This window comes from Vicia villosa, linkage group LG6, assembly GCF_029867415.1.
Source record: "Vicia villosa cultivar HV-30 ecotype Madison, WI linkage group LG6, Vvil1.0, whole genome shotgun sequence".
Classification (NCBI taxonomy): domain Eukaryota; kingdom Viridiplantae; phylum Streptophyta; class Magnoliopsida; order Fabales; family Fabaceae; genus Vicia; species Vicia villosa.
The window spans coordinates 66,084,410-66,095,470 of NC_081185.1; the positions used below are offsets into that span (position 1 = coordinate 66,084,410).

Consider the following 11,061-nt stretch of genomic DNA (forward strand, 5'->3'; position numbering starts at 1 on the left):
TATGGTAAAAATCATACAAATTTCATCAAATTAATATGTATTAGACATTTAAGGGATTATCTATAGAGAAATATATTGCAAAATTGTAATAAATATGACAATAAAATGTAATTTTGTGTTCTACAATTTTTCTTAAAGAGATATAATGATCGACAATATTGCCTCTTATAATCACTTAAATATATTTAAAATCAATGCAACAACACAAAAAGAAAACACTTTATCAATGCTAATCTCCTTCAAAATATATCTTCGTGGTTACAATAGAGTTAACGAAAAGAATCCTACATATTTAGTTATTGTATTTAAAAATAAAACCATATTTTGAAACAATTAAACGACACCAAACAACACCCCACTAAATTAAATAGTTATTTTTTTCTTCTTATCCCCAAACCAAAAAAAAGGGTCAATATGTAATTTTCAAAAATAAAAGATTTGTAGTGTAAAAACCAACAAATTTAATGTATTTAAGTTAATTAAAAAAATAACATTTTTAATTATTAAAATATATTATTTATTATATACTACCATAATATGAACATTTTTTAAAACGAAAATCAATTATTGAAGAATGGAAAATATTTATAGGGAGTAACAAGAGTACCTAAGATTACAGCGGAATACATTAAACAAAAATCAAAACATCACTTGAATATGTAAGAACTAGGTTGGCAACCCTAAAACAATTGAGGTGTTCAATTTTGATCTACAACATTTATTGCTTCTAGCAATACTTTTTTTTGCATCACCTATAAATTGTTGCCTAAAAAAAGATTAAGCAACATTTATTACGTGTTGCGAAGACAATTCTCGCAACATGTTACAAATGTTCCCTAAATTATTTATGGGAACGATTTTCAAATGTTAATATAATTTATCTTTGAAAATAACTAATAAATGTCCCATTAAATGTGTATGGGAATAATTTTATATTGTTGTATGATTCCTAATAAAAGGTTACATTTTTAAATGTTGCATAAAAATTTTAACAAAACAAAAATTATTTTAGAATAAAAAAATATTTTATAATATCAATTAATAAGAAATTTTTCATTGCGCATATATTTAACATGAATGCATTTTTAAAGCTAATCTTTCATTCAAATATATAAACATTCCAAATTTTGTCTTTAATTTTTAAATAATATATAAATATAAAAATAAAATAATTTTGTAATGCCCATAAATTTTGAAAGGATACCAATATTCAAGTTAAATTTGTTTTAAATTTTAGTTAAATTTAAAAATAAATTATTATAAATAAATTTATATAATATGAAAATTATTTGATGTCCAAAATTTTAGAGAATTATTTTTAAAAGATAATCAAAATATATTTTTCCGTTAATTTTTTTATAAGAAAGTTTATTTAATTTAATAACATTAATAATAATACTTGAATATTACTACACAGAACATATTGAATGTTTTAATTTTAATAATAGTTATTTTGTGATAAAATAATTATTAATAGTTTCTTTAAAAAAATATAAGTCTACTTACGTCAAAAAAGAGATAAATAATTAGAGAAATAAAATAAAATAAGAATGAGGAGAGATGAAAGTGAAACCCTTCAGTCACATCTTGTTTCAATTCAGCATTCGCCGTTCTTCCATCTAAAAGACTTTTTTTTAATAAGCAATTGAATATAAGATATCGCACTAGGGGTACAACCCTTTCATCGAGAACACGCTAGGAAGTTTTGTTACAAAGTAAGGGTAATTTATACCAATCATAAAAATTGATCCTACTCGGAGATTCCTTATTACTAACCCATCTCCATGAAAAATACAAGATGTTTGATATCACCTCATCGAAGCTAAAAATACCGTTATAAAAAATGATTGTATTTCTCATATTCCAAGTACACCAAATTAAAGCTATCCATCCATATTGTGTTTAGATTAGCTTTAGTGTTGGTGTTTTTCACCTTTTCTTGAATACTCCCAAAGCCTTGAATTCCTCATGAGAAAGATTAACATCATTACCAAACCACATATAAATTCTATTCCAAACCGCCTTTGTGACATGGCATTGGTAGAAAAGATGATCCAAAGATTCCGGATGGTTTGAACAAAAAGGACAATCTATGGAAGTACGATTAGACACACCTCTATTGACAAGTTGAACTTTTAGCGGTAGTCTATTGATGAGGAATCTCCAAGAAAAAATCTTGATCTTTGCCCGGAATGTTTGTCTTCCAAATGACATCCAACAACTTGATAGTGGGTGTTGGCCAAGCTAGATCCTTTGCATTAGACACCAAGTGCGAAACACTAGACACCGTGAAATCTCCATTTGAGGTTAGGTTCCAATGGAAATCGTCCGTTGCCAATATGTCCTGCACAATCCCTTGAAGAATCGATTTCAAGTCCCTAAAATCTTCGCCAATAACCGTGCCCGTTGCGGATAAGATGGTGGAAGGAGCGGTCGGAACCGAAGAATTCAAAACATCCACACCAAAGATGGATTCCAAGTTCCACGTAATGTCACCATGGTTAAAATTAAGGAGATCACTCACCACGCATAATTTGTTGGTTGTACGATCAAACAAATGCGGAAAAGAAACACAGAGCGGTTGATCATCCAACCAACAACTATGCCAAAAAAGAATATTATTACCTTTCTTGAACTCACATTTAACCCAATCGGTGAACCCTTCACCCAAATCATCCTCTTTGAAATCATCAAGAACAATGTCTCTCCACCATCGAGAATCATCCCGATTTAAAAGATCCTTGCTAGAAGCTAACACTTTTATTTTCGGGATATGATATCTCAAAAGTAAAAATCTACTCCATATTGCCTTATCCTCCTTTAAAATTCTCCACTTCCATTTAAGAAGAAGAGATTTGTTCATTTCTCCCACATCTCTAATACCTAACCCTCCTTTCCCTTTGGGCTTGCAAACATTCTCACACTTAACCCAATGGATGCATCTTGATTTCACATTCCCACACCATAAAAAATTGCTAAGAAGACTTCTTATCGCTTGAATAATTTTACTCGGAGCTTTATAAAAAGAAAGAGTAAAAATAGGGATAGCATTAAGAACGGATCCAATAAGAGTCACCCTCCCGCCAATGGATATGTTTCTTCCCTTCCACTTAGTGAGTCTTGATTTTATGTTGTCAATCACCTCTTGCCACACCTTTTCCTTATACGCACCTTCACCCACCCAAATACCAAGGAATTTAAACGGGAAGCAACCTTTTTTGCAAGCAAGGAAAATTGTCGCCGATTTGATAAACCAATCTCCGATGTGAGTTCCATAGAAGTTACTTTTATGGAAGTTGATCTTCAATCCGGAAACCAATTCAAAACCTCTCAACAACACTTTTAAACTCCAAAGATTATCATATGTAGGTTCTCCTAGAATGATGGTATCGTCTGCAAATTGGAGAATATCCATGAAGTCGTTTACTCCATACTTGATAGGTTTAAAGTCTCCCACCTCCACCGAATTCTTAGTTAGAGCGGTTAAAACTTCCATAGCAAGAACAAACAAGAAAGGTGACATGGGATCACCTTGACGTAATCCTCTTTAAACCTTGAAATCTTTTGTTGCACTTCCATTCACCAACACGGACATGTAATTGGTAAAAATGCTAGACTCCATCCATTTCATCCATCTTTTACCAAATCCCATTTTCACCAAAATCCATACCTTAGATAATTCCAAGAAATTGAGTCATAAGCCTTTTCGAAATCCACTTTAAGTAATAAGCACCCCTTCTTCTTCCTTTTTGCCCAATCAAGAATTTCGTTAACCATTAGAAACCCATCCATCATGCTTCTTCCGGGAACAAAAGTGGTTTGATTGGAAGAGACCAACTTATCCAATACACCTCTCATCCTATCCGCTAACATCTTTGCAATGATCTTATAAATACTCCCCACTAAACAAATGGGCCGATATTCAAACAAGTCATGCGGATTCTTCTTTTTAGGAATAAGAGCAAGGAAAGAGGAAGTAATGGATTTAACAAGAGTACCTTTATGATAGAAGTCATTGCAACACTTCATGACGTCTTCTTTAATGAGAGACCAATACCTTTTGTAAAACTCCAAAGAGAAACCATCCGGCCCCGGACTCTTGCTACCATCACACGACCAAATAGCTTCCTTCACTTCATCTTCCTCGAAAGGATTCTCTAAGTCCGATGAGTCTTCCGAAGATAAAGTGTTAAAATTGATCCCTCTAAGTCCGGCCTTAAAAGACATTCTTCTTTAAAGAAATTTTCATAATGCTTGAAAGTGAACTCTTTAATTTCTTCAACTCCTTCCAATCTTCCCGCCAGTGTGTCAATGGAGCAAATAGCATTTCTTCTTCTTCTTCTTTTTTTTAGAGAATTGTGGAAATAACGAGTGTTGTCATCACCTTCGGAAAGCCAAAGTTGTCTCGACTTTAACCTAAGGATCCCTTCTCTCTTGTTAATGTTATCCCAAAATTCCTCCGCCACTTTTATTCTTTTCACAACTACATCTTCCGGGACGTTACCTGCAAAATGAACAAACACGTTATCTAAAGAGTGCAACTCTTTCCCATCTTTGTTGATTTGGAGATCTATCCACCCATAGACATTCTTGTTCCACCAAGCTATCCGGTTTTTGAGAGTTTTCAACTTTTCCACCAAGCAATAATCACCACTTCCTTTGACCACAATCTTCTTCCACTCCTCCTTTAGTTGAAAGACAACCCAGATTGTCAACTCTTTTTTTAATAATCCATCGAGTTCAAAAGGAAATTCAAGTGGGTTATCTTCACCGGCCTGAATTTATAAGAATTATCTCTTTTTAATCCATATTTTGTATATGAGACAGTATATGCATCTGTGTTGAAAAGAACATAAAAGAATCTGAAACAATAGCATTGGTATGATAATTTAAAAAAATATCCTTTTTATATTGTTTACCTGATAAAGAAGAGAAAAGATTATGAATAAGTTTAACACAAAAATATCCTCTTTCTCTGCTATTTTCTCCAAGACTCTCTTCTTCCGCTATAATAATGCTTATTCTCAATTGATTCTCAAAATATGTTTTATGAGTTTCTAACCTAAGTGGTTTACTGCATCACTATTTCAACTTGGGACTAATCAATTCTCACACACACAGCTCACTCATCCCAATTAATTTAATTTACGCACACCCCTTTCTAGCTCTTAACTCTCAATTTTCGGTCTAATCTTAATTACTCGGAATATTTCCAAAACGCTAAATATTAACTTATTAATATTTTTAATACTAAAAATATTAAAATTCTTGACTAACTATCGCTCCGCTATCCCGAACTAATACCGACTAAATTGTCCCAAAACGCGAAAATATCAATAATTATCACAAATGACTAAATTAAGCACATAATTGTTTTTCTGGGCGTTACAATGGGTTTTTTTGGAGGATTTTGGGGAGTTGGGTGTAGATAAAGATGTGGTGGAATGGGATCTTAATCGGGAAGAAGTGTTTTTGGTATCTTCTTGTTATGGGGGTATGCGAGCAAGCGTACTTTTTTGGGCCTTTTTGTAGTTTCATGAGGCGAAGGGGTTGGTTTGGAAATCGGAGGTGCCGTTACAAATTAAGGCTTTTGGGTGGAGGCTCCTTGCTAATAGGCTTCCAACAAAAAATATTTTGGTGCATAGAGGTATTCCTATCCTTTTTGATCATTTAAAGTGCTCTTTTTGTAGTATTGATCTAGAAAATCGAGATCATACTTTTTTTGTTTGTTCTTTCGTAAAGAATATTTGGAGGGAGATAGCATTATGGATAAGTAAATCGGGGATAGAGGAGGAAGAGTGCTTGTCAAGTTTTATGGATTGACACTCATTTTGTAAATCTAAAAAGGTAGATGTAAAGAAGTTAGATGTGATTTGGTTAGCCACAACTTGGTCCATTTGGTTGGTTAGGAATGATGCTTGTTTTCGTGAGGAGGATTGGAATTTTGATTATTTGCTTTGGAACATCAAAATTTTGGTGTGTAGGTGGTCCTTTTGTGGAGAGATTACTCGTTTCAATTATCCTTATTACGATTTTGTCAAAGAGCCGTTGCGTTTCTTATCGTAATGATAATTGGTTTATAATTTCTTTTGTCGGGCTTTTGCTTTGTCCTCTTGTAAACAGGTTGGAGAACCTTTAGTTTTCCTTTATATGTGTTTAAAAAAAAAAATTTTTACCATATAGTAGTATAATATAGAGGTCTGACTTTTGAATTAAATTCATTATTTCATTAATTTTTTTCATGCAAATATTGAATACAATATTTCAATAATTCTTTATTTCTGTATTCATCATTATGTCAATTCTATTTTCATTACAACGACTCACTGCCTTTAAGAAAAAAACATTAAAGCATTCAAATATAAAAATTAGTAATAGATTTAATGCGATCAAATACTATAATAGGCCCTCATAATCTTGGCTATATATACTTCACTCATTCAAATATATCATCATCACTTATACATTTGAGGCAAAGATAAGCATATAATTTACTGGTAAGTTTTCAATTATCTCTGTTTTTAAATTACTTTATTATTTTTTGTATTAAAACAATATGTAACGTTAGGATTTTTCGTCAAACACTATATGATTGAGAATATTAATTTCTTTTCTCATTTTTATTTTTTGTAATAACACAATTGTTGGTAATGTTTATTGAGATTTGATAAAACTAAAAGAGATAGTGATTGAATCCGTCAATAACGTTTTAGGATCTATATTGCAAAACACATATTGAGTTTCAATATTTTGTTTCAGTATTTGTTGGGTAAAAGAGAATATATCCATTCATAATATAAATTTTATATAATATTTTACAAACCTTATTTATTAAATAATTGATCATCTAACGTATCCGCGTTGCATAATATTGTATCGTTTAGTTCATTATTTTTTTTAAATAAGTGATGGAATTAAAGGGAGCAAAAGGGATGCTCCGCCCCGATACAAGAAAGAAAGCTTCTACCTCTCAAAATAAAGAAGAGGGAGAATATTCCAATAATAAAAACTACAAAGATTTACTCTCTTATGAGAGGCACATAACCACCTCCATGAGTATAGAATAATCTCCGACATGCATTCGATAAAGCTAAAATCTTCCTCTTTAAAGATCACCGCATTACGCTTTAACCAAATAATCCAAACCGTAGCAAGCCAAACAGTACCCACAATCGTACATTTATCTAAGCAAGGAATCTTCCCGAAATTATAAAGGCTAATTATTCTATAGTAATTTTCTCAATGTTTGAACCAATTTTTAGTTGATATTTTAGATTTATTTGATTGTTTTGTATTATTTATTAATACGTTTTCATTTTGTTATATCTTATTTTATTTATAGGTGTCAATTTCACACTTTTGAATATAAAGAAATTATAATAGAGTCAATATTCAAGAGTTGTGAAAATAAGACCGAGAAAAGTTTTGAGCAACCAATTAGGGTTAGTTCAAGACTTCAAAATCAACATAAACTTTCTTATAACCTCTACCACAAAAGAGGTATCAAATTTGAAGACAATTTTATTCAAAAAAGACCAAAGCTAAACCATTTGAAGAAACAACAAACATTGGATGATAAAATTCATGAAAGTGACCCTTGGTTTGAATCTATAGATTCAAGTTCTTCAAAAAGTACAGGTTTATTTGTGTTTGACGAACTTGACATGAGGGGCATTTTGTCTCTGAGACAAACATTTAGACTTTTCAATCTTCATAATCTTGCTAAGGTGCGTGATATAATATATTTTAATATTTTACATGATTTATGATAATTCTTTTTTTTTTCATAATTATAATAATCTTACATTAGACTAATTTATTTTTTTATTGGTTATTTATTTTCTTGATTTTTTATATTATGAAAATAAAATTCATTTACACTTTTTTTTATAAATTTAAAAGTTATATGTTTATAATAACCAACTAAAACGTTACGAAATATTTATATTTTATAAGAGAAAATAAAAAAAATGCTAATCGATTACTGATGCAATTTTCTTAGCAGAGAAATTAATTACGATTATGCTATATTATTTTTATATCCTTTCATTAATGCTTGTAAATCAAATCTAGTGTTCCATATTTTAATTTAATTTTTTTTATTGTTGAGTATTAATTAAACTTTTTAAATCCAAGTTGAGTTAACTTATGGATTTAACACTTAAATATTGTTTCTATTACATTTTAGTTCTAATAATGTGACCCATTAATTTTACAGGAAGAGACTAATAACAAAAAGGCCAATGCCTGGCTTGTAAGGGATAGCAAGGTCATCATCTTTATGACTTAATTTGATCTTGGTTATGAGTTTGACACTAATTTGCACTATTGTTGCACTAAAGTTTTTCATGCAACACAAAATAGGAAATACTTGAGCTTCATTTTATTTGTTTTGAGTTGGGATTTATGAGGCTATGAATATATGGATCTTATTTGCTTATAATTTATTATAGAAAGAATTTATTCAATTAATTTTCATTGTATTGCAGGTTGTTGAAAATGGCATTGGTAATGAACTTGTTATGGGACTCACAACATCAAAATATCTGATCAATAAGCTTCAGACACTTGCTAAAGTGGGAATAGATAAGGTTGTAAAATTTTATTTATTTAATTTAATTTTTATTTTTATTTAATTAAAATTTTTAAGAATGATTGAGTATAAATTTCATCAATAAAAACAAGAAAGAAATATGTAAGTGAGTTTATTTTATATACAGGTGGTTATATAAAACTGTTTGCACATTTTTTTACTATTATATGTTATTTTTGGTCTTTGGTGATATATTTTTGTTCCATTTATAAAGTGAAATTTTAAGATTATTTTATATTACTCCAGGTCCATTTTATGAAAGGTCAAGTCGCTAGAGCTATTTCTTCTTCGCCAAGGTAGTTATTAACAAATTTTGTTTTATATATAATGTTATTAAACTCTGATGATATATCATACTTATAACTGAATTATAAAAATATTATTTGTTTAGTTTGGTATGCAACGACATTAGTGATGGACAAGAAGCTATTTGCATAATTGCAACCAATGAATTTGATGATCCTCCCACTGCACCTACTGGTAAGTTCATGTGTAGTGATGTTTCATTTTCTTTTTCCAATATATAGTCACTTTTTTAAAGTGAAATGTTGTGCTATCACTCCATTTTTTTAATATAAAAAGTATATGACATTGATGGTGTTTTTACAATTTTAGGTTTTACATATATTATGTCAAATAAAGTTTCAAAACATGTCAAGATTCCACCAAGGACTCATGGATGTCATTGCCAAGGAAGTTGTAGAAATATTAATATATGTTCATGTACTAATTTTCTTAATGGCTCTAAGTTTCCTTACACAAACGATAATAGGTAACATTTTTCGTTTCATTTTTCTTTCTTTCTTATATATGATATTAGAAGTGTTTGATATTTAATATTCTTAAAATTAATAACTAACTTTTAATTATTTAATGTTTTTAGATTAATAGAGCCTCGAGACATCGTAGTGGAATGTGGGCCGCAGTGTGGATGCGGGCCTAACTGTGGAAATAAAATTTCCCAAAAGGATTTGAATTATAGACTTGAGGTCATTTAACATTTTAAACAAACTTTTAAATTTTATTATCATTGTTGTCTATAAATATGTTAATTAACTAAAATACTAATCTTTTATACAGGTTTATCGTACAGTCAAAAAAGGATGGGCTGTTAGAACATGGGACTTTATACCTTCTGGTGCACCAGTAATAGAATATATTGGTGTACTAAGTAGAGACGATAAATTAGATAATTCAATTATCAATGACTACATATTTGATATTGATTGCTTGCACACAATCAATGGATTGGATGGAAGAAATGTAAGAATACAAAAATTTATAATACCACTATGATTTAATTAGATTTGCTCTCCACTCGATATTATATCTATCTAGTTTATTAATAAAAAAAATATGTACTCTTTATCATTTGGTAGTTTTTATTTTATTATAAATAGTATATGAAATTAAATAAGATTAATATTAATATTTTTTTATTATTGATATTTTTCAGAAAAGGATAGGTGATGTAATACTACCAAAAAACAAATCATATAAAAAAAAAGTCAGCGAAATAGAAAAAGATCCCGAATTTTGTATTGATGCAGGTTCTTTCGGAAATGTTTCAAGGTTTATCAACCACAGTTGTGAGCCAAACCTTTTTGTACAATGTGTTCTCAACAATCACCTTGATGTTAGACTAGCTCGTCTGATGTTGTTTGCAGCACATGACATACCTCCCTACCAGGTAATTATTTTTATAATTTTTTGTTATGATGTGTTAACTTTTTTTATGGTGATGAACATAAAAAGAAATTTATGTATTTATGATCGTAATGAAAATAAATCTTTTAGCATTTTCTATTGTAACCAGAAATGACCGTAGTTTTTAAATTCAAGAATCACTTATGTTTTACAAAAAATTTAGTAAATTTTTCACAAATTTTAAAAAGTAAAATAAAATAAAAAACCTGCCGCAAAGTTAGTGAATCATAAGAAATTTATATTATCATTGGTCATGTTATCTTTTATATTTCTATAATAAATTCAATTTAAATCTTTAATTATATTTAAATTTGTATTTTGGACATGTGCCTCTTATATTGTCGACAACTTGTTTCGTAGGAAAATTTAATAAGAAAATGTTAATTTTTTTTATTTAACAGGAACTGACTTATGATTATGGATATAGACTTGATAGTGTGGTTGATTCAAATGGAAAAATCAAACAGCTTCAATGTCATTGTGGTGCAAAGAAATGTCGTAAGCGTTTGTACTAGTATGGTAAAAATCATACAAATTTCATCAAATTAATATGTATTAGACATTTAAGGGATTATCTATAGAGAAATATATTGCAAAATTGTAATAAATATGACAATAAAATGTAATTTTGTGTTCTACAATTTTTCTTAAAGAGATATAATGATCGACAATATTGCCTCTTATAATCACTTAAATATATTTAAAATCAATGCAACAACACAAAAAGAAAACACTTTATCAATGCTAATCTCCTTCAAAAT

The 11,061-nt window shown here is 29.6% G+C and overlaps 1 protein-coding gene across 1 annotated transcript; it reads left to right on the top strand.

Moving 5' to 3' along the window:
- The first annotated feature begins 7,664 nt into the window (after positions 1 to 7,664).
- Positions 7,665 to 10,815, top strand: LOC131613793 (histone-lysine N-methyltransferase, H3 lysine-9 specific SUVH4-like). The gene is made up of 10 exons (XM_058885432.1): positions 7,665 to 7,727; positions 8,219 to 8,269; positions 8,454 to 8,591; positions 8,840 to 8,889; positions 8,985 to 9,073; positions 9,209 to 9,365; positions 9,477 to 9,582; positions 9,674 to 9,856; positions 10,050 to 10,283; positions 10,702 to 10,815. The coding sequence occupies exons 1-10, from the start codon at positions 7,665 to 7,667 to the stop codon at positions 10,813 to 10,815; spliced, it is 1,185 nt and encodes a 394-aa protein (XP_058741415.1).
- The last annotated feature ends 246 nt before the right edge of the window (positions 10,816 to 11,061 follow it).

Excerpts from the sequence above, each read along its gene's own strand:
- LOC131613793 (XM_058885432.1), top strand. The coding sequence starts at position 7,665 with ATGAGGGGCATTTTGTCTCTGAGACAAACATTTAGACTTTTCAATCTT. Across the intron at positions 7,728-8,218 it reads ATCTTCATAATCTTGCTAAG|GAAGAGACTAATAACAAAAA; the intron begins GTGCGTGATATA and ends TTAATTTTACAG. Across the intron at positions 9,857-10,049 it reads ATGGATTGGATGGAAGAAAT|AAAAGGATAGGTGATGTAAT; the intron begins GTAAGAATACAA and ends GATATTTTTCAG.